The sequence below is a fragment of the Oryzias latipes genome, chromosome 19 (genome assembly GCF_002234675.1).
Source record: "Oryzias latipes chromosome 19, ASM223467v1".
Classification (NCBI taxonomy): Eukaryota; Metazoa; Chordata; class Actinopteri; order Beloniformes; family Adrianichthyidae; genus Oryzias; species Oryzias latipes.
This window is the reverse complement of record NC_019877.2, coordinates 7,846,087-7,870,270: the sequence shown is the minus strand read 5'-3', so window position 1 is coordinate 7,870,270 and position 24,184 is coordinate 7,846,087. Positions and strand designations below refer to the sequence as shown.

At 37.2% G+C, this 24,184-nt stretch overlaps 1 protein-coding gene across 2 annotated transcripts; it reads right to left on the bottom strand.

The window, feature by feature from the left end:
* Positions 1-820: 820 nt before the first annotated feature.
* Positions 821-19,511, bottom strand: LOC110017206 (integrin alpha-M-like). 2 transcript variants are annotated; one of them, XM_023949274.1, is made up of 30 exons: positions 19,346-19,511; positions 17,320-17,422; positions 16,949-17,046; positions 15,908-15,978; positions 15,686-15,800; positions 15,387-15,511; positions 14,976-15,118; positions 14,168-14,312; positions 13,767-13,917; positions 13,564-13,637; positions 13,376-13,490; positions 13,058-13,194; positions 6,567-6,707; positions 6,254-6,475; positions 6,040-6,173; positions 5,701-5,843; positions 4,592-4,746; positions 4,380-4,502; positions 4,238-4,311; positions 3,273-3,414; positions 3,100-3,198; positions 2,938-3,017; positions 2,784-2,870; positions 2,617-2,683; positions 2,411-2,509; positions 1,951-2,031; positions 1,760-1,870; positions 1,508-1,621; positions 1,321-1,431; positions 821-1,202 (listed from the first exon to the last, which is right to left on the bottom strand). In XM_023949274.1, exons 1-30 carry the CDS (start codon positions 19,380-19,382, stop codon positions 1,101-1,103), a joined length of 3,399 nt encoding a protein of 1,132 aa, XP_023805042.1. In that variant the 5' UTR covers positions 19,383-19,511; the 3' UTR covers positions 821-1,100. The 2 variants fall into 2 exon arrangements, with proteins under 2 accessions (XP_023805042.1, XP_023805043.1); XM_023949275.1 differs by having other exon boundaries at positions 6,254-6,481; positions 6,576-6,707.
* Between the last annotated feature and the right edge of the window lie 4,673 nt (positions 19,512-24,184).

The following is a 24,184-nucleotide window of genomic DNA, read 5'->3' as shown; positions in this document are numbered from 1 at the left end:
CAATTGTTTTTTAATATTGTTTAGCGTCATTTTCTAAATGGAGGATTATGTGTCTAAACTCAGGAATTTGTGGAGACACGTCACTGACAGTGATCTGCATTGAGACAAAGAGACTTTTAAAACAGTTTTACACTTCTACAAACAGGTTATCCATGTGTTTCTTCAGAAGGAGCGGTGGACAGACTTAAATTATAAGTAAAAGTAAGTCAAATTTAATACTTTTGGGGATTTTATGTTTCTGTACTACAGTTGTATTTAGAAGAAAAATATTGAAACTAATTTTTATGCAACACTTTTTAACTGATGCCAATCAAATGGTGTGTTTGTAATGTTTGTAAATCTGACTGATAACATCAGTGGTTCACCAGCCTTGAACCTCACCTCACTAGAATGGACCTTTATAATATCAAAGGCAGGACTTTTTCAGCAGAGGTTGAGGTTTGGTTTGTTTGGTCTTTTATTTTTTGTACATGTTCTGTTTTTCATGTGGTTTTCCCTCTTTCCAGTCTCACCTGATTTCAAGTGCAACCTTTTCAGGTCATCAGTTGTTATTGTCCTTGTTGTTGCTCCCTTAGTTCATGGTTTTGTCATGCTTTGGGTTTATTCATAAAAGCTGTAAGATCCAGTTCTTAAGCCCGGTTCACCTGCATTTCGGTCCTTCACCACAGGCTCATGGCTGTGGTGAAGGACAAGTTAGACATAGGTTATCTGTCTAACTTGTAGACTTGTAAACCCCCTGGCATTTCTGGTTTTCTTAAAAATATCAGCATCATCTGGCATCATGTCCATTCTGCTAGGTATTCAAATGAAATGTTTGTTCTTTATTTTGAATATTTTTTATTTACTGATTTACTCATTGTAAGCATATTCCATTGCATATTTTGCAAAGTTAAGATAGCAAATTTAAGGTGTGGCTAGAAGGACACAATACTTATTTCATTAAAAAAAACTTTCAGCAAAGATACATTCTTTGAAGAAGAAAAAACGCAAAACAAAATATTAAGCATAGTTTGCTAAAAATAAAAAAACAAAATAAAAACTAGGCTTTAATACAAAGCTCAAGGTGTGTTTACATCCACAATGGATGAGACAAATGGGATTTATGCCTCTGGGGGGGCTCCTGTATCTGGATCTGCATCTGGATCCACTGCATTTGCATTTTCATTAATCATTTGACTGTATTTGCTCTTAAAGAATCCACCCTGAAAGAAAAAACAATAATGTATGTCTTAAAAAATACTTTTTGCACTAAATATATCAAGAAAAGCCACCAATGGTCATGTTTTGCTGTTAGATTTCTTTATCTAAAATGTCTCTTACCTTATATAGGCCAGCAGTAACCAAGGCCACAAATGCCAACCCTCCCAGAGATCCTCCAACAATCTCTTTAGTGAAATCTGGATCAGAGTAAATCTCCACTTCTGCTTCAAGCTGAAAGGGGAAGCAACAACATTTTAAAATCATTTACAAGTGTCTTTTAAATCAAGAACAGAGAATATTCAGTCACCTTGCGAACAGGAGGCTTGTGGGTGGAAGTTGTGGAGAAAAAGATGTACTGATCTTGGTCGTATTCAAGACTGACTGTGCTGATCAGGAGGAATCTGGAGGAAGAAAGTCCAATCTGAGAGAAAGAAAAGAAATCCAGGTTAACTTTTCAGTTTTATTTAAGTAAAACTATACATACTTACAGGACTACATCTTGGAGTCAAGAAAGAATATTTTACAGTATAATAACAGGGCATCCTTGCATGTCACTGACCTGTTCTATCCACCCTGAAGTCAGATTGGCAGAGATGGTATGTGTTATTTTCTCCTGCTTCTCCATGAACCTTCTGCACTTGAATGTCCTGCATGTGGCTACAGAGCAGTCCTGTAGGTGATAAAGGCAAAGAAAGCTGAACTGGAATTCATTTTTAGTCTAATAACAACAACAACAGGTACATCACTTACCACTATTTTGGTCTTCTTTACTTGATCAGTAAAGTCAGTGATGGTCGGTTTATCGTCTTTTACACTTTGACAATCTGGAATCTGAAGGAAGACAGGATTACCGGTAATCGCTTAATGTTTTCATGAACTGGTCCTTTTCTTTTTCTTCCAGATTCTCTTAAGGGTTGAAGGTCAACCCTTAAGAGATCCTGTGTAAAATGTCTGCAACTGGTCTAAGTTTTGTTACTTTATTTGAACTCTATATTTTGTGTAGGAACTATTAAAATGTGTTCCAGATTTTCACTTAACCCATAACTGTCAAAGTGGAAACTAAAAATCCCATGTCAACTTAACATCATTTGACTTTTAATGTGTGATGGATTAATACAAAAACTGGTATTTTATTCATATAATAATTAAAAAAACGTTTTACTTCAAATAAAATCTATTATAGTTACAATTTTTGGCTTTTATATCTCACCTGCAGACTTTCCCCATCTCCCCAAATGTCTTTGTCTCCGAGTTTTATAGGAACCTCGATCACAACAGTCAGATTTAATGCCCTGAAATTGTTTGTAACCTGAAAAAAATAATTTCAAAGGCTTTAATCTATAATCACCAGATATCTTTGACAGTAAATCAACTTCAAAGTTGAACATATCCTAAAACCGTACATAAGCCATTTACCTCTGCAGATTGTTGGAATGGTTTCTTCAAGTCTTTTCCAAAAGAGAAGTTCCTGTAGATGTGGGACCTAACAAGCATTACACAGTTAATTTTTATTTTTGCTAAAACCGTGCGTTAATTTTTAGTTTTTCAGGAAACTAGTGAAGTTGAGCTGTGACAAGACGAACCCCTCAATTGTAACCAGAATGCTGTACTTCACATCAATCTCCTTTTTCTTGTAGAGTTCACTCAAAGAGGAGTGCTGCTGATTCCCACTGGAAAATTGAACAGCATGTCAGCACATATGTTGGATGCAATAATAATATATGATAGGATAAATACCTGGAGGCATTAGCAGTGATGGAGATCTGTCTGCCAACTTGACTGTTGGTTTCAATCCCATAGGAAACTATAAAAATAGCCTTAAAAAAACAAAAACAGATGAAACATCAGGTGGCATGTTCCTTTGAATTCCTCCTTTGCAGTGAAAAAAATGGTCTTAACCTTAGATTTGCTTTTGAAAATTGGTTTATCAACCGTGCATAGTGTGTTTCCCCGACTTTGACCATCCTCACTGTCTGAAGAGTTGCATTCAATTCTCCCCTGTTTAAAAAATACTTCAATCAAAGCTAAATCGAGAGGAAAATGAAAAACTAAAAGCGATCTTGATGTCTTACCTTAATGATGGTGAACTTCCTGTAGGAGATTCCAGCTGGATATGTGAGAGTAACATGGCTGTTGTATGAGTTTTCCTCTCTGTTCTCCAGTGATACCGTTACATTCACAAGTTCATCGATGCCCACTTTAACCAACGCAGAGCTGACAGAAAAACCAAAATGAACAATATAGCCATCCTCAACCATTGCAAGAAAACATTTTTGTTCAAATCCTGGCTGCAAGATGGATGCTTAACTAGCAGATTTTTGGATTCTCCTAAGCAGAGAAATAAAATACTCTTTAAATGGATTTTAACCATCTAACAAGCAAAAGTGATTTCTTTCTATTTTAAAAACATAATCATAATATGAATACTGGGCGATTTATTTTGAAACAGGAACTTTTGAATCTGCAGGAAAACTTTACACAGTCCTTGTTGTAAATGATAGTTCAACTCAAGTAAAAGCGCAAACCATGAATAACCCTTTACAGATGAATCTTTGACTGTATATGAGAGCTGGACTGAGTGAGCGTGTCATCAGACATTAAAAATGGCTTACTTCCAGCTCCAACAAAAAAAAGTCAGTCAGTCGCCATTTTTTTTCCAATATGAGCGCCGCTTTGTTGGAAAGCAGGGTAAGAGAGAATATGTCAAACACTTTGAACATTCAACATAATAACCAGATACTTTTATTGAGACATCTGATTAGCCAGTTTATTATGTAAACAACTTGCAATAAAGATAAATAGAATGACTGAATAATAGCTGTTTATTTCTCAATAGAAGTCTATGGGACTTTGGCTCCCTAGAGCCAGTGGGTACTTCCTGTTTGGAACATGAGTGGAGAGGGATCAATCAGTCCACTTCACATATACAGTCAATTATGTAAATGCACTTTTCCATAACTAAAAAATAAAAAGTTAAAGGCAAACTCCTGCAACCTAAACTACAGATAAAGGTTTTTGCTTTGTATCTTGGCCCCACCTGCTGAAGTTGAAATCCACTTTCAGGTTATCCATACATGTCTGATCAGCGCCACAGTTGATCTCAAACTCCATCTGAAGAAGATCATCAAAACTAAGAACTAAGTTTGGTGGATGTAATGAGAGTTTTTAAGGTCACTGACCGGATGAAAGGTTGTCATAGATTGATGACCAAGACTTGGTCTAAGATTTGTGCTGGAAGGCAAACCTTCAAATTTAAAACTGAGCTCGTTGTTAAGTGGATTCAGAGCATCTTCTGGACAAGCCTGAAGAAAAAGTAAAATAAATAAACATTCAGTTTGGCCACATTATATTATTTATATCCTAATGTTGTTATTATACTAAAAGGTCATACCTGAATGAAAAATTCAATGGAGTGGCACTCATCTTTTCTCAAGCCAACTTCAAGTGAGCTAGTCTGATGTCGTTGTTTCTCAGCAATGTAAGCTCGGCTGTTTGGGAACTTTCGGGTGGCATCCAGTGTTAGAGTGTAAGTAATTTTTGCTTCAGCTGAAAAAAACCCCAGATTGCTTTGTTTAATGCACAGAATAAAACAAAACAAAAACAAAAAACAATAAGGGTAAACTTTCGCAAATTAAAAATGAATAAATTTAGCATCATTAACACATATAATGTATTGTCTTTTTTATTTATGATATTGTGTTCCTGAGTTACTTTCCTTGTGTCAGATAATGCATTGTGTACTTTAGTGTACTTGTGATGTGTTTGTCTTTGGTTCCACCTTTGTTTTTATCAGGTTTGAGAATTTAAACAAGAGAAAAGGGTGAAAATGTTCATGTTTATGTGAGAAAAGTGTATTTAGGCAGTGAGGAGTTTTACTGCCATAAAACATCTGTAATCAGACTCCGTGGATTTCACAGATCACAGTGATTTTTAGAACGTAACTCCTGCAATGAACGAGGAACTCTGCACTGGTGAAAAGGTAACACAGATATATGCGTAGCTGCAGAAGACATACAAATTTGCTTTTTCAGTATTACTGGATGAGAAACGGACGAGCAGGACACAGCGCAGCTGTACAAACTATGAGACGTGTGATGAGCTCAAAGTCTGCGGAGTTATGACGGTAGAAGATCCATTATTGCTTTGATTTTGCTTGTTTTTTTAAATGTATCAGTATATTTTTCCTGAATTTGGTCTTTGAAAATCAAATCATCATCATCTAAAATGGGAACAAAAGTTTTAAACTAAAAACTCTAGAATATTCTGTTTTAGGATGTTTTAAATTTAAACGTTTTCATCTACATTCCATGTTATATCATTCTCACTCCACACATCTTCTTGTGGTCCAGCCCTTCAATTTTAGAACCCAATGTGGCCCTCGAGTTAAAATAATTGCCCACCCCTGCCTTAGAAATATTTGACTGTTACCCATGCACGCTCACAATTGTCAAAATGTGGGGGGAAAAAGTATGAATGACTAAAAAATTTGGGAAAAACAACCTGTGTCAACAGCAGTTCGTGTTTTCATGATGAAGCAGACTCTGGCTGTGGTTTTCAGATCTTTTGAGCAGTTTTCATCCTGTGTTGAAATTTTCTCTGGGCTGAAGGTAACAGAAGGTTCCACAGTCACTATAGGTCTGGACCTAAAAAGGCAGAGAGTTGGGAATTATATGACAGCTGAACTGGATAAAAGGTGATAGAGGCAAATCCACATCTTTCTTTATGTCAAAATTAAACAGTGAGCTTCTACTGGAGACATATGGTGGATAATCTTGTCTTAAAGTTTTCTCCTCTGCCTGCACCTTTAGCAAAGGTGCAACACCTCAAAGAAGAACTCACCTGAGAAAAACTACTGTGCCCTTTGAACCCACCACTAAGTCAGGCAGTCTGTCACCACTCTGATCAGAAGACCACTGAGTGAAGGAGACGCCAAAGAACTTCAGTCCTGACTGCACTTCAGAAGCAGAGATTCTCTGTGGATGGAGATTCTGTGTTATAAGAACAAGCCAGCTGGACGCACTTTCAGAAACCTTCAGTCATGGATATGACTCACCTGTGAATAGGTAGGATTGATACTTTTGTCCCGTTCACCGTGGAATATGTAAATACTGCCTTGACCATCATCCTCTAAAGGTGCTCCAACTGCTAGATCATTAAATGTATCCATGTTCAGATCAGGCAGAACAGCGAGAGCAGATCCAAACCGTCCCTTGGTTGTTGGATCTCCTCTTAATATGGTTTGTGAGGATGGTCTTTCAAAGGAACACTCTATGTTCTGGTTGTAGGAGCAGATAAAACCATTCATGGAGGATCAAGACAAGGACGACCATATCAGCAGATTCATGTCACATTTAAACATTGCTTACAAACAGAACTATTGTGCAGACATAGACTCGTCCTTCTCTGTCAGCCTCCTTATACATCGGAGAAGATATGAGGATCAGATCAGAGAAGCTGTCATTATCCACATCCATGGCACAAAGCACTGCGCCAAAATATTCCCCAGCCTGAAACCACAAGAAGGAAAGGTTTTGGTTTAGGAATTTTCATGTGCTGTTTTATTAGAACCAAGTTTGCTGTAATTTTTTACAGAGCTAACATTTTGTCTTTCTCTATGTTCATATGATTTGTGGAATATTTGGGCGGCAGTGGCTCAGGTGATTGAGCAGGTCGTCCAATGATCAGTGGTTCGGGGGGGGTGGGGGGGGTGGGGGGGGTGAATGCATATGAATGATGGTCACACAGTCCGAACGCGCGAACTGGCAGCCACGCTTCTGTCATCATAAAGAGTGAATGAACAATGGACACATTGTAAGCGCTTTGAGCGTCTGGATATGTGCAGATAAATCCAATCCATTATTTCATTTTTATTTTTTACTTAAATTTATATTTTTCTTTTTTTTAAAACAAGATATAACACAAATGTACATGACATCAAACAAAAGAAGTCTTACAAACAAAGAGAGTAAGAGTAAAAAAACACAAATAAGTGAGGAGGGAAAGTATAAAAGGGGGGGGGGGTAAGACATGACAGCCGCCGTTCCAGGTTTTTCTATACAGTCCATCTGTCCCATTGTTCCTTAATTTTCCTTCCCTCAATCTTAAAACAAAATTAATCTTTTCCATGGTGTAGATCTCCTCCACTGTTTCAGACCAGTCTGTGAGGGTTGGTGGTTCTGGCTTAAGCCATCTTCTGGTTATTGCTTTCCTTGCTGCAATTAGGAATATTTTAACCAGATGCTGATTTTGAGCAATGACTGTTTCAGAAATTTTATCCAGATGTGATGCTACCTGAATGAAGTGCAGAACATTTGTCAAAATGCCAAAATGATCCTATTTGCGAACACCTCCAGAAGATATGAGAATGATTTGAATTTCCTGTGTCACACTGTCTCCAACATGTCTGTGGGTTTGTTGATTGTTTTATTTTAATTGAAGGTGTTGAATTCCCTCCATTTCAGTGATGTGGTAGAAGACTGAGTTAATGCACATTTTGAATACCATTCTTTTTCGGAAATAGTGAAGGACATCTTCTTTGCCCACTTTTCTTTAACTTTTAAAGTTGTGTTTTTCTGACATGAAATGAGGCTGTGGTACAGTTTTGAAATCATTTTAGATGTTTAATTCTGGTATGCTGCAATTATTGCCTCTAAGAATCGATTTTATTCATTCCCCTCTTCTGATCTAATTTCTTTGTTCAAATATTCCCTCATCTGCAGGTATTGAAAATAAATCATGATTGGTGAATCCAAATTCCACCTTTAAGCCCTGAAAGTCCCTCATCTTGTTCTTTTTTATGATTGTGGCAAATGCTGTAACCCCTTGTTGCTCCACTGCTTAAAAGTCATCTTTTGCTGGTTTGAAGTCTTTGTCAAAATAAATCTATTTAAGTATTTCCTTTTCCATTTTCAGCTTTAATTGCCATGTTACTTTTTGCCAAAGTTCCAAAGTAAAGGTTCTTACTGGATTTAGTAATGTTGTAATGTTATTTGATAAGTCCTCCTCTTCTAAACGATTTGAATGGGATATCCTGACACACATGTCTCAATCGCTTTCCACCTGGCGTAGTATTCAAAATCACACCAACAACAAACATAATGATCTGGGCTGCAAAAAAATATTATTTCAAAATGGGGAGAGACATTCCCCCTTTATTTTTAGGCAATTGAATCGGTTAATTCAAAAGGGCCCCAAGTCCACAATTTTTCAAAATAGAGATATTATATGCTCTATGGTCTTCAAGGGAAAAGCTATCTGATTATGTTCAAAAAAGTCCCAAGTCTGTTGTAATGTATTGACTATGCTTGACATTTAAAATGCATTAACCCTTGTGCTATCCTAGGCACTTTAATGTTGGGAGTTGGGTCATGTAGACCCACTAGACAGTGTGCTGAACCTTTTTTCTTCAATGATTTGTGATCTTCACTGGTGTCCATGGATTACATGAAATCTTGCCACCTTCATCCACCTTTGTCATGGTAGGGAGAACACGTAAATGCAAGGGTGGGGTCATCTAAGATAGCACAAGGGTTAAGTGGAAAAAAACTTGGACTTGGGCTTCTCTTGCATGGGTTTTGCTTTATCCCATAGGTGGCAGCACTAGTTATCCAATATGGCAGCCCCCCTCTTTAATTCAAGAAGGGCCCTAGTCCAGAGCCTTTGGTTTGCTAGTCCTTTGAAATTATAAAAGCGAGGTGCTTCATATTATAGCATTTGTAAGCTATGAACTGGTGCTAAATCTGGGTAGAGTATTAATCATTTGGTGTAGCCTCCTTTTTAAGTTATGCAATTAAAATAATTTCCTGGAAAACAAACATCATGGACTTGGGCCCCTTTTAAACTAACCGATTCAATTGTAATGTTGCATATCTGATCCTAGGTTTTCTCCCTTCCCACATAAATCTGGATATTGTCCGGTTCCTTTCTATGAACTGCTTGGGTGGTATTTCTATGGGAAGTGACTGGAATAGAAAGAGTAACCTTGGTAAGGTGTTCATTTTCACCACATTTATCCTATTTGTTAAATCAAAAGGGTATGTTGACCACTTTTTAATATCCAGGTTGATGTTTAAGTTAATTTCATTATAGTTTTGTTCGTATAGGAGTGACAGATTTTTAGGTAAAACGACTACGAGGTACTCACTGTCCCGCTTGATTTTGTAGGTGCGGTTTCTTTTGATGGGGAGTAATTGAAAAGCAGGATTTGTGTTTTAGAAATATTTAATTTGTATCCATCAAGGGAGTTAAATTCTTTGAGGAGTGTCATTAGTTTAGGCTGGGAAGTGTTTATGTCCTCTAAAAACAACAACACATCATCTGCAAATAATCCAGTCTTTTGTTCCCTGCAATCAATTGTGATTCATTTTAGTTCCTTGCACTGCTGAATGGCCTGGGCCAGTGGCTGAATGTGAAGAGCAAAAAGAGTCAGACTGATGCTGCAACCCTGTCCCATTCCTCTTTTTAACTCGAAACGATATGGTCCGAGGGAGCCGTTCATTTTTGTTCTTACTGTAGGCTTGTCATAGATGGCTTTAATACATTTAACTCAGTTTTGTGTGAATCCAAATTTTACTAAGGTGTTTGGTAAAGGAAATCCCAATTCACCCTGTCAAAAACCTTCTCGGCTGATTAGAGTTTATGGTGTGAATTACATAAAGCCTCTTCTTCTAATGTTATCCTGGGTTTGTCTGCCTCTGACAAAACCCGTTTGGTCTTAATCAATTAACTCAGTAATAAATGATTCAAATTTTTTGGTTCAAATTGATGTATAGATTTTGTAATCCACATTTAACATTGATATTGGTCTATATTTAGCACAGTTCTGTCTATCTTTTTTTTCCTTGGTGATTAAAGTAATTATTGCGTCTTTCCATGAGGGTGGGGTCCTACCTGCTTTGTGAATATAATTTTGTTCCATAGGACTGGAGAAAGTATATATATATATAGTATATTTACATAGTATTTAATTATATAAGTATTTATTATATAAAGCATTTTGAAGTATTGCTTTTTCTTTTTAATTTTGAGTCAAAAAGTACAGCTTCCTTTTGAAAATGAAAAAGCATTTCTATTAATCCATTTTAAATGTCAAATTAGACATTTCTAATTGTATTATGCTACACATTTACCAGAGAACGTCTTGAAAATGAAATGTCAATTACCATTTTCAATTTAATTTTAATTAAGTGACAGAATAAGCAGTGTTGAGGAAGGAAATGAAAAAGCATTTAGGTGGATTGCTTTTTCATTTTATTTTTGAGTAAAAAATGCAGCTTCATTTTGAACATGAAAAAGCATTTCTGGTTTTGACTTTGCTTTTTATTTATGCTACAGAATCGCTTCCATAAAAATGAACCAGCTGCTAAGAGATGGGACTCACCCCGAATGGCTAACGGAAGGGCGAGCAATCCTGATCCAGAAGGATCCCTCAAAGGGTGCAGTCCCATCCAACTACCGGCCAATAACCTGTCTCTCCACAACATGGAAGCTCATGTCAGGCATCATTGCAACCAAGATAAATAGGCACATGGATCAATTCATGAGTAACACACTGAAGGGCTTTGGTATTGACTCCAGAAGAGCCAAACACCAACTCCTGGTGGACAGAACAGTCGCTCAAGACTGCAAGTCACGACACACCAACATGTGCACAGCCTGGTTACAAGGAGGCCTATGACTCAATGCCACACACATGTATCACTGAATGCTTGGAGCTGTACAACATCAACAGGACTCTAAGAGCCTTCATAGGAAACTCAATGAAGCTGTGGAAAACCACCTTTGAAGCCAATGGGAAGCCACTTGTACAAGTGTCCATCAAATGTGGGATATACCAAGGTGATGCTCTGTCCCCACTGCTGTTCTGCATAGGCCTGACCCCCCTTAGCCAAATAATCAACAAGACTGGCTATGGATACCGACTCAGAAATGGGGCCAACATCAGTCACCTCCTCTACATGGATGACATCAAGCTATATGCTAAGAGCGAGCGTGACATTGACTCCCTGATCCACACCAACAGGATCTACAGTACTGACATTGGAATGTCATTCTGGCTCGAGAAATGCAGCCGGATGGTGACAAAGAGAGGCAAGGTAGTCAACACAGGAGGGGTCTATTCCCAGAAGGAACAATAGCAGACATCGAGGACAGTTACAAGTACCTTGGAATTCCGCAGGCAAATGGCAACCTGGAGCAGGCAACAAGGAAAGCTGCAACATCTAAATACCTCCAACGAGTAAGGCAAGTCCTGAGAAGCCAGCTTAATGGCAAAAATAAGACCCGGGCAATAAACAGCTACGCACTGCCAGTTATCAGATACCCTGCAGGAATAATTAGATGGCCAAAGGAAGAGATACAGACCACGGATGTTAAAACACGAAAGCTCCTCACCATGCATGGAGGGTTCCATCCCAAATCCAGCACCCTGAGACTGCCGCAAGGAAGGAGGCCTAGGACTAGTGAGCGTAGAAGCCACTATCCAGGATGAAACATCCAAGATGCATGAGTACATCAAGCTCAAGGCCCCAACTGACAGTGTGCTTAGTGAATGTCTCAGGCAATGGAGAGCAGAGGATACAGTGCTGGAGGACAGATCCTCATGGGAGGACAAACCCCTGCATGAGATGTACCACCGGACCATAACTGAAGTGGCTGATATCAAGAAGTCCTACCAATGGCTAGAAAGGGCTGGCCTACAGGACAGCACTGAAGCGCTCATCCTGGCAGCTCAGGAACAAGCCCTGAGCACCAGAGCGATAGAGGCTCAGATCTACCACACCAGACAAGACCCAAGGTGTAGGCTGTGCAAAAAGGCGCCTGAAACAATCCAGCACATAACTGCAGGGTGTAAGATGCTGGCAGTGAAAGCATACATGGAGCGCCACAATCAAGTGGCTGGAATAATATACAGGAACATGTGTGCAGAATATGGACTGGAAACCCTAAAGTCAAAATGGGAAACTCCTCCCAAGGTGGTAGAGAATGAGAGGGCAAAGATCCTGTGGGACTTCCAGATCCAGACTGATAGGATGGTAATGGCGAACCAACCAGACATTGTAATGGTGGATAAAGAACAAAGGAAAGCCGTTGTGGTGGATGTGGCAGTGCCAAGCGATGGGAACATCAGGAAGAAGGAAAATGAGAAACTGGAGAAATACCATGGACTCAGAGAAGAACTGGAGAAAGCATGGAAAGTGAAGGTGACAGTGGTGCCTGTGGTAATTGGAGCACTCGGGGCAGTAACCCCCAAGCTGGAGGAGTGGCTACAACAGATACCTGGAAAGACCTCAGACCTCTCAGTCCAGAAAAGCGCAGTGCTATATATAGCATATATATATATATATATATATATATATATATATGTACATATATAAACGCCAACGCCATATATATATATATATATATATATATATATATATATATATATATATATATATATATATATATATATATATATATATATATATATATATATATATATATATATATATATATATAAACGCCAACGCCCCTCTCACCCTCCGTTGGTGCTTTTTCCTCCAAGCTCGGGTCCTCTACCAGAGGCCTGGGAGCTTGAGGGTCCTGCGCAGTATCTTAGCTATTCCTAGCACTGCGCTTTTCTGGACTGAGAGGTCTGAGGTCTTTCCAGGTATCTGTTGCAGCCACTCCTCTAGCTTCTAGATGTGATATATATATAGTTTACAAACTAAATCTTTCAATTGTAAACAAAATATTATATTTTATTAAATGAAACATTTTTAGATAGTCTCATCCTTATTCTAGGTTAAGACCAGATGTGTGTGTTGTGTTATCTTTCATATGTTTAATTTTGATTAGGATTGGTTGTAACACATACCTGAAGTTGACTGGGGTTGATTACTTGTTTAAATGTGTCCCGAAAAACCACCTCTACAGCTCCTCTGTGCTGATATCTTGGACCCCCCAAAATTGTCAGTGCACCTCTAGTAGTCGTAGCAACCGCCATGGAGTAACCTAAAATTCAACAGTTTAGTAGACTTTAAAGTTTTGCAGTCAGAAACTGCTGTCATTTAACTTTTTGTTCTCTGCTCACACATTTCCAGTGCAATAATTTGAGATAATTGGTCCTTTACTAAATGTTTAAAAAAAGCAATTTAAACAACTTTGCAGATATAAAACTTTGTGTTCAACTTACCAAGATAACTGTCAGTCTCCATTTTCTCAGACTCATAGGACACACTCGCGCTGTTGCCGTATCTCTTATAGCCTCCCTTCCACTGGTTAGCACCAACAATTCCCATCTGAACTCCCTTTGGATGAAGACGTGTTTAGTGACATGTCTTTTGTCATACTTTTATCAAAATGTCTATTTCAGATGATCACCATAGGGCCGTAAGCAGCACTAAAGCCCTCCTGGGACATTTCCATTTTCAGTGTGTTTCCACCAGTCTGAGATCCTGTTAAGCCAAAATACATAACTTTAGACACATAAGATAACATGAGATATACTACAGAGTTATGGCAAACTGAGAAAACATAGAACATAAAATTAGAGTTAGATTTGTAATATAAAACCTTAAAAGTACCTTCAATGGGAAAAATCTGGGATTGTAAAGTTGTTCTTATGTTCTCAAGTGCCTGAAAGCTCTCTACTTGAAACACATGCTTTTGTGGTGGGTAAGATGCAATCAAGTCAAGCTCCCTTTTTCCTCTAGAGGAGGTGAATGCCCTGCCCACCTAGAAGGATAAAAAATTTAAAGAAATCCATGAGTGGAACATTTCCCTGTAGAGACCCTTTAGAAACCAGATTGCATTGGCATCAACTTTTTTTAAATGTCACTTAAAATCAAATTATGTTAGGCAAAAGACTAAAACTACACTAAACAAAAGTGGTGGCCTGTGTCATCAGATCAAAATCATAGCTACTTAATCAACTCATAAAAATATGTAAAAATTGAATAAAACAAACCACAAGAATGAAACTCACCCCAATAGCATATCGAACAATATTGGCTGACTGAGCTTCGTTTATTGCTGATGGCAACTGTCCAGAGTCAGACGATTCTCCATCAGTAATAACTATCAAAATTATATCTGCATTTGATGGAAAAGCACCAGAGAAAACTCCACGCCTGTTGATAAAAAGGGTTTTGAGTGTAAAGACGTTTTTAAATGAAACATTGGGGGGGGGTAACGTTTTTAGTTTCAATGTATTATTTTAACTGGATGGACTTGAGCTTAGCCCCTGAATTCCAGTCATATGTAGGTCAGGTCATGTGTTGGTCAGGGCAGGTGAGTGAATACTTTTTAATATAGTGTATGCTGAAATAAACCAAATCCAAACCACATCAAGGGTTTTCTGAAAAATCTTAATAATTGTGCAACATTTATCTCAGAGGTGCTTAAATGAAAGTGTTACAGTTTGCAGCTTATCTGTTTTTCCAGGAAAGTACATCTGAACCAAAGGTGACCCTTTTTTTCCTTTGATTACTTTGGAAAATGCAGTTTGGGCTTATTTTAATAAAAAGAAATTTAAGATCTTTAGCATAGAATCTGTGCCTGCTATAAAACATATTATCTCTAGATATGATTTTACCATACTCAACATATTTACCCAAAATATTTAAAGGGATTCAATTGTTTACTGCACTAAAATGGCCTGGTATTGTAGTTCTAAGTTCATTTCTTGTACTTTTACCTTTTAACTTGAATACAAGCAAGCATGCTAAGTCCATTTCTGTAGTTACAATTCAAATAAAAGGTATGCAGTGCAATAAGATTACAAAGGTACTTACACAATATTCTTGATGGCTCCAGCTGTATTAGTTATGCCCCTCAGCTGCTTTATTTCATTTACTTTTGTCTTCCAGTTATAGGGGGAATATGTATTAAAATCAAAGTAGGTTTCATATCCTCTAGAAAACTGGGCAACTGCAAACTGCAAAACAAAATTACTAAAGCTCATTTAAAGCTGAAACTGAGATGCATTTAACAGGAAAACTACAACAAGTAATGCTGATGTAGTTTTAATGCAGACAAAAAACCTGAAACCGTAAACTTAACAAAACTTTGTATTTTAGGGTACAGCATGTGGACAGTTTTGAGAAGACATGTTTCTGTGAAGGTTTGAAATGGGATTACTTGTGCTGGCATTAAAGTAACAAATAAAGGTAACTGAAATGCTGAGATCTGTGTCTCTGACTTGCCTTTGCATCTTCTTGTTGAAGTGAACTGATGAGATTTGTCACAAATTCCTTCATTTTGGTAAAGTCTGTTCCAGAAACACTGCCTGAGCCATCCAATAGAAATGCAATGTTTGCTTTTTTACATTCTATTGAGAAAAAGGAAAGAAGGTAAATGGTTAAACAGTCCTCCACAGTTTTCTTATTCATATTGTAGTTTATGTCAAGGGTGTTTTTTCAAAAGAACAACTGATTTAGTTTTACACTTGGGATGTTGTCATTATGAATGTGATGTGTCAGGCTTCACAAGTGATTATACTTACGCGGAAGAACAGATGGAACACGGCGTGTCACGCGGTTATATCTGTCCAACTCAATGCACACGCCATTATACATGGTAATATGTTTGCATGCAGTGGGAATGGTTGGGCCACACACCTGAAATGGGAAAAACACACACAAATAAATTAAATAGTAGTCTTTTCTTTATTTATTGAAAAGTAAATGTTCTTTCTGTAAAATCAATGCTTTTTTAAATGAATCACCAAAGTGTTCTGTGTAGACGGATCACTTGTCATTGTCAAACCGAGGGACATGTTCACTGCCAACATTCCATCTGTGAAAAATACAGTTTAAAAAAAAAACTATTTTAAGCATATTTAGCTCATTTCAATCCACAACTTCCAGAGTTGAAGCACTTGTTACCAAACTTCCCATTTGGCAGAAGCTCATGCTATAGAGGTTAATTTTCCCAAGAAATAAATAAAATAAAAAGTAAAAATCTAGTTTGGTATTTTAACAACTTTTTTTATTTATTCTATCATCAAGCATTAGAAGAATGTTGCAGTCTGCTCTTATGCTTCAAGCTAATGATTGTGTCCCAAATGCTTGAGAAAATACATTAATGTATAAGATGTTTTTATTTATTATTTAATATTATCTTTACTCATGAATTTCATAAATGATCTGTACTTAGACTGGTAAAGTATAAATACCTCTAATTAGAAGCTACAAACCAGGTTATAATAACTGAATAAAAATATAGTTTTTAAAGTAAAATAGTTAAGTAAAGCAAGGCAAGTTTATTTGTATATTACAATTCACAAAGACAAAGTAATTCAAAGCGCTTCAAAAAACTGGAAAATGCATCAAAATCACAATATATAACAGTGCAAAGATTAAAAACATACATATTATAATCATTATAAAATTTACTGTAAAAGAAAGGGAAAAAAGCATAATAGGGGTGGGATTATATAAATCGGCTTCCTACCACTCCATTTTAAGCAATTAATCAATAATATAAGAATAATAGGGGTAATAAAGTGGAATTAAAATGGCTTTTTTATTGACTTACTTTTGAATGTGGATGTAAATATGGATATGTATTCATGCTGTTGTTTTTACATTTTTCATTTTCCAATCAAGTCACAATTAATCATCCAAAGTTTAATAAACGTACGTCTAGACGTATATCTTTTTTATTTGGCTGCCTTTTTATTATTTATTTTGATCACTTTATCTGTTTTAATCAAATCCAAAGGTAAAAACTTTATCCTATTATTGATGAAAGCATTTTTACGTACCTGAAATGTTCTCAGTTACACATCTGCCATTGGAGCATTTCAGTATATTTCCTCTTCGATTTCTCGAGTTTTGTTGAAGAGGTGCACCAACAAGCAAACTATGGAAGCAGGGAAAGTATTTAGGTGTTAGGATGATGATTTTCTTTACTGAGATTTCTCATACAACAAATAATATTGTGCTTGGACTTAGTGCAAAACCTTTGTGACAGCAGCAATAACCACTTCAACAGATACACCTGCTGTCTTTCAACTAAAGAGTTCAAACTTGGAAAAAAAAATCATAACTTTTGATGAAACAAAATTGAAGAAATAGTGACTGTAAGTGCAGTATTAGATAGGCACTTCTTATAAATGTTAAGATTTGAACTTACTCTGATTGCCTTAGCACCATCTGGTGGCCAAAACCTGCATCTCCTGAACTCAGGGACTTCCAAGCCACAGGATCGAGATTGAAACAAAGTGCAGCTTCTAATACTAATAAAGAAAAAATAATTTTAGATATTAGGAATTTCACCTATAAATTTAACCAATAGATATTCATTCATTTGTTAGATGTAGAACTTGTATCATTTGTTTGCTTTCTTCTTGTACTTCTCCTTTGAAAAGACTTTAAAAAGCCAAATTCAATACTTTAACATGATGTTCAGAAAATGTGAGTGTACTAATCCATGTTCCTTTGTCTACATTTATGAAAAAATAACTAATTGTTCATATGATATTTAAACTATTTTTATGTATACTTTAATTTTATGTTTTATCCAGGATAATAGCTTTTATAAAATCATTTTTGTCTACTATTATTGATTATATATATTCATATTACTTTTAGTTTTATATTTGTTTCTAAAGTCCAGTGTTTTCCTCCACACCAGAGATGGAGGGTCTTTGCAGGGGGGTCTTGGGTCTGGCTGCCTTCTTTAGTCTGGGACAGTTGACCCTGTGGCGATGTCCTCCGTGATCTTGACTGGGGGGGGTCACTGGTGTGGAAAAATCCCCAAAAGCTCAGGGCGCCAGCTCAGTGTCCATCCTGAGACTAGGAGGTTGTGATTTCAAATCCAAATCTTTCAAGCATTAGGGACATTAAGCATTAAGGGGTCAAATCAGTCAAATGGAGATGACAAACTCCACACAGGTGTCTGGCAGCTAATTGGGCTTTCAACAGTGATTTCATTTTCTCACTACAGCTTCAAGCATTAAAGTAGTTTTTTATTTCTATTATAACTTCATTTTTTTATTTTATGAATGTGTGAGGGTTGAGGGCACTATGTGTAAAAGATTGAAATTTATTTTTATCCAGTATTGCCCTTTGCTCAACAAATGTTTACAGGTTTGTTTTTTTATAAAAAGTTTTTGATTTTATGTTTTTGTTGCATTTCAGCCTTATCAAAGTTATTTTCAAAAATGTTCACATTTTCCATCTGTTTTAATCTTAGCTCACATTTTGAGGAACTTATTCTATGTCTCGACTTTATTTGGTTTTGCTTCTTGCTTTTGTCTCATAAGGTTTCAGCTATTTATTCTCTCTACATTTTTTTCAGTAATACTGACACAATCTCCTTCTCAGCGTCCCATCATTTCCCCTTTCCCTTCTTCTTTGCCAAGCATCATTTCCCCACCAGTTGTTGGTTAAAGTCAGATTAATTGTCTGTTCTGTGCAAGTGTTTTAGTCTTTTTTGGTAATAAAGTTTGATAGAAATAACTATCAACCTTGGATGACTTTCCACAGTGAAAAACATTATAAAAAAAAGAAAAGGAAAATATTTTTTTTCCCTTCACTTTGATGATTATTCTGTCATTAACAGAAATTTTGTCAGCTTTAGTCATTAAAAGCTTACAATCTCTTTAGATTTCAGTTCATTTTTAGTTTAAGGATCCCCAAAATGACAACTTACTTTGATGAGGAAGTGTGGAAGACTATATCATATTTTATTACAGCTCTTAAGGGTTGGCGTCCTCATTTTACTGTTGAATAAACCATTTTTGCCATCTTTTCAACAGCCTAAACGTAATAAAAGCCCAGTAAAGGGGTCAATAATGGTATTTTTCATTTTTACCATAATTTTAGAGTCAATATTGTGCTCTGTTGTACATAAAAATTATTTTCTGTCGGTAATATACATTTTCCACACTTTGATACTTTAATATTGACTTTGATATTTTGAAAGAAAAAGACAGAATCTCACACAGACAGGGGGGGTTAATGCCCAGATGATGACTTAGGAAAAGAAGAACTGAAATTTCTAGCTGTGATAACACAATGAACACTAACTGTCATTGAAAACTGATGCTCTTGAATAACGGGAACAAATGTTGGAGAGAAAAACCAAATTAAAATGTAATTTTCAAGCTTGCAGATACAATTTTTCAGTGAGAAAATAAAAAAGAGAAAAGTCTTACCAAACCAGATAAGAGTTGCAAAAAATATCCAGTCCATTATGTTACTGTCATGGAGAGCAATCTTGAACTGTGACAAATCCTCTGGGGTCAACTTTGCTTTGAAGCTGAGTTATCTGGCTTTGATTTCAGACAGTATGAAGGAGGTGATGTTGAAAGCAGAATGCAGAAATGTCAAAGGACAGAACATGTTGAAACCAAATTTGTAGGTGGAGTCACAATACTGACATCATCAAGCTTTTTTTTCATCCACCACAGAGAGAAAGCCATTCATGGGTTAGTTTAGTTTATTTAGTGGTTCATTTTCTAAGTAAGTAAACCTAATGTTTATTGTTCTACTAAGACCTTCATACTTTGTTTGCACATATTTTTATCTTTATAGAAATAAAGGAAGTAGGAATCTCACAGAAAGGATTTTTTGGCATTCAATTATATTGTCTACAACAGTGTTTTTCAACCAGTGTGCCGCGGCACACTAGTGTGCCGTGGGAGATGGTCAAGTGTGCCGTGGAAAATTGCCCTCATTAACTGATCTAAAAACATTTCCCATCTCCAGGATTTCAGCTCTGTGTTCATCCAAACAGGCCCTGATAAAACACTGAGGAGTTAGGAATATAAAAGATCGTAAAATACTTTTTCTTTGCGTTTATTTTATTTTATTAAAGACATTTTGATAAGAATGACCGTACCGCGATTCAGCTGCAGCTCCGGCTGTATTTGGGAAAAGTCCCGTCCCTTTGACTGTCTCCACCAATCATTCTTGAGGGGCTTAATCACATGTCATCAGTCTGACCAATCAAAAGTGCTTAAAGTCTTCACTTCCTTGTCCCGATTTAGCTCGTAAAGTCGCTCAGTTCTAACAAAAATACCAGCTAAAGCTCGTCTTTAGCGGTGTAGCTTTCCACAGAATCCGGTATCAGACCGTGGAACAAGTGAACAAAACAATAAAGCTCCGAAAACCGATCTCCGGCCGTTTTATGCACTACATCTCCCATGATGCATTGGGTTGTGAGAGTGACAGGGCACAAGGAGATCTGTCGTTAAACGTCTTGAAACCAACGAACACACATCAAACTATTTTTAAATCTTCTAACTTAACTTTTATTGAATCTTTTAGAGAAAAAAAACAGCTGCAGTTTCCAGCTTTTTCTGCAACAATTATCTCAAAAATGCATGTGAGATTGTGGAGGGGCTGTAGATTAATACAGACTATGAGTTTCTCCTTCTTTTTTTAAATGTTTGGATGCTGGTGTGCCGCGGGATTTTTTTTAAGGTTACAGTGTGCCGTGGCTCAGAAAAGGTTGAAAAACACTGGTCTACAAGACTAAAAGCATTTTTTGAAGTCAATTCCTGTTATTGCCTCATTGAGTTAGCAAAGCCATTTATGTCCACAGAGGAGCAAGTAAGCGATGCATTACAGTGACAAACATTGGAAAGAAATATCCTCCTCAGTTACCCAAGAAGTATAGACTTTTAAGGAAGAAATGACAAGAAGTGAAAACACTTTAGTTCCCTCTTTTTCTTGAATTAGTTCAGTCTGTCTTGCGCCATTTTAGACAAAGAAAGTTTAGTAAAAAAAACAAAAAAGGCAGGATGTTTTTCTGTCTCACTGACTCACACACCATAACAGAAAATATAAAAAAGTTAATGAACAATTTTGTAAAATGACTATAAACATAAATGTTGTTTCACTATGTTTTTTTAACCCTTGTGCTATCTTAGATGACCCCACCCTTACATTGACGTGTTCTCCCTACCATGAAAAAGGTGGATAAAGGTGGAAAGATTTCATGTAATCCATAGACACCAGTGAAGATCACAAATGATTGAAGAAAAAAGGTTCAGAGCACTGTCTAGTGGGTCTAGATGACCCAACTCCCAATGGTAAAGTGCCAGGGATAGCACAAGGGTTACAATGTGCCGGGTTTTTTTTTATATATTTTTTTTATATAGTAATTGTGTTTTTTTGTGTCCTAACTACGCGTAAAATGTGAACCATATTTCTAAACCTATTACAAATCTCCAATCATGATGACAAAAAATCCCCTATTCACAATCTACAATTCTATTTTGACTGATGTGAAGGTCAAAGGAGGAGCTCCAAGACATTTTCTCCTCCATTTTGGCCAAAAAATTCTCGCTGCCGGTCACTTGCTCAGTGTTAAACATAGAATCTGGGCGGAGTTAGTGAGGTTTCCTGATCTTCTTGATGAGACCACATTTGTGTCAGCAGAAGTTATTAAACTCTGCTTGTCTGGAAACACAGATCCTACAAAAAAAAAAAAAAAGAAAAAATGAAATTTATTTATAGCTGGTTTAGAGAAATGAATTAGAACTGAAGGAATGCTGAGTCACCATTTATGCATACTTGTGGCCTTTCAGTCATTTTAGTATTAAGATTCTCAGCTAATATTGATTAAATTATTGCCTCATGGTCATGTTTGTCCATGTTCTCAGTTTGTTTCAGGATCTTGAGAGTCCTTTTGAAAGAATCTTCTAAAACTTGTTTTATTCTCTTTTTATCTTTTGGGTTGTCTTGTTGTTACTGCGTTACACTTTGCGTGTTCTCCCTACCATGACAAAGGTGGATGAAGGTGGAAAATTTCACGTCATCCATGGATACCAGTGAGGTTCACAAACCATTGAAGAAAAAAGGTTCAGCGCACTGTCTATTGGGTCTAGATCAGTGTTTTTCAACCTTTTTTGAGCCACGGCACACTTCAACCTTGACAAAAATCCCGCGGCACACCAGCATTGAAAAAAAAAAAAAAAAAAGGAGAAACTCCGTCTGTATTGATCCACAGTCCCTCCATGATCTCACATGCATTTTTGTGATAATTGTGGCAGAAAAAGCTGGAAGCTGCAGCTGTTTTTTTTTTTTAGATGTGATCAAAGTTAAGTTAAAAGAATTAAAAACTGTTTGATTTGTGGTCGTTGTGGTTTCACTACGTTAAGAGGAGAGAGTCGTGCGCCCAGACGCTCACACACGCTTTTACCAAATGCATCATGGGAGATGTAGTTTAATAATCCGACGAACTCAGAGAGACTAGCGTCTCTGAGCTTCATTGTTTTGTTCACTTGATCCACGGTCTGACACCGGATTCTGTGGAAAGCTACACCGCTAAAGACGAGCTTTAGCTGGTATTTTTGTTAGAACTGAGAGACTTTTCCAGCAGAATTCAGAACAAGGAAGTGAAGACTTTAACCATTTCTGATTGGTCAGACCGATGACATGTGATTAAAATCCCAAGACTGATTGGTGGAGACAGTTAAAGGGGCGGAAATTTTCCTAACACAGCGGAAGCTGCGGCTAAATCGCGGTACTGTCATCCTTATAAAATATATTTTATAGAATCAAATAAACACAAAGAAAAAAGTATTTTACGATCTTTCATCTTTCATTCCCAATTTCTTAGTGTTTTATCAGGGCCTGTAGGGATGAACAGAGAACTGAAATCCTGGAGATGGAAAATGTTGTTAAATCAGTTAATGAGGGCAATTTCCCACGGCACACTTGACCATCTCCCACGGCACACTAGTGTGCCGCGGCACACTGGTTGAAAAACACTGGTCTAGATGACCCAACTCCCAATGTTAAAGTGCCTAGGATAGCACAAGAGATAAGGAGGTGAAGTTGACAGTCTTTACCATCAAACTTTACTAACAAAATATTACCTTAGGTACCTCTCCTAAGGAAAAAGTGAAAAATATGCACCATTGACAGACTCACACTGCGACATGCCAAATATTAATGTACATTTAAAACAATGGGAAAGAGAAGTTCTTCTATTTCTTTGTTAGTCTCCGCTTCATGTTACTGCATGTGAAGCTTAAAAGGCCTACAATGCTATTCTTAAGCCTTTTAGAGTAAACTGTATCCTTATAGATTAGATTAGATTAGATTAGATTAGATTAGATTAGATTAGATTAGATTAGATTAGATTAGATTAGATTTTATTGTCATTGTCCGTTGTACAATGAAATTAAAGCATCACCATTCCAGTGCAAAAGTAACAATAACCAAATATAATATTAAATGAATCAGTATGTACAACACATACAGTGTGCAAATATACACTGTAATAAAGAATGTTTAAGATTTGTGTTTCAAATTTACATGCAAAATTTTTGCAGACATATCAGATTTGCAAGAGGTAGCAATGAGGTAGTGTTGGGTAGACACCGAAGTGGACTGTGCTAATGCAGATTTATCCGTGCATTTTGGAATTGAGGATGGTTATTGCCTTTGGAAAGAAGCTGTTTCTGAGTCTGTTCGTTCTGCTTCTGATGCTTCTGTAGCGCCTCCCAGAGGGCAGCAGGTGGAACAGGTCTGAGCCGGGGTGTGAACTTTCCTTGATGATGTTCTGGGGCCTCATTTATAAAACTTTGCGTAGGATTTGCGTCAGAAGTGGCGTACGGATGAAACATAGGATGTGCGTACGCACAGAAATATTCGGATTTATAAAACCGTGCGCACGCACATCCTACGCATCTTTCCCTTTATAAATCACAACCGATTCTAAATGCAGCGCAGCTTTTGCGGCTTCGTGACAAGCTGGTGGGTGCACGCCATAAGCCCTTTGCCAGGTACTCCATCCAGGGCCAGCAGCCTTCTTGGGGTTCACTGCTAGGAGCACCCGTCTGACGTCATGCTCCTGTACAGGGAGTGGAGGTGTGCTGGGGGTGGTGGGGCTGGGGTGGGGGGTGGTGTTGGGTGGATTCATAGCGAGCAAAGAAGCAGCTAAACTCTTTTGCCCGTGCAGCATCTGGAGCTGCTGTGGACACATCACAGCCCCTGAAGTTGGTGATGTCTTGAATTCACAGCCAAACTTCTCGTGGATT

Bases quoted from the DNA above. Each gene is read 5' to 3' on its own strand.
- LOC110017206 (XM_023949274.1), bottom strand. From the start codon at position 19,382: ATGGACTGGATATTTTTTGCAACTCTTATCTGGTTTG. The intron at 13,918-14,167 runs GTGAGTTTCATT...TTATCCTTCTAG, and splicing joins TTGTTCGATATGCTATTGGG to GTGGGCAGGGCATTCACCTC. The intron at 3,415-4,237 runs GTGGGGCCAAGA...TTTTTCTGTCAG, and splicing joins GTGGATTTCAACTTCAGCAG to CTCTGCGTTGGTTAAAGTGG.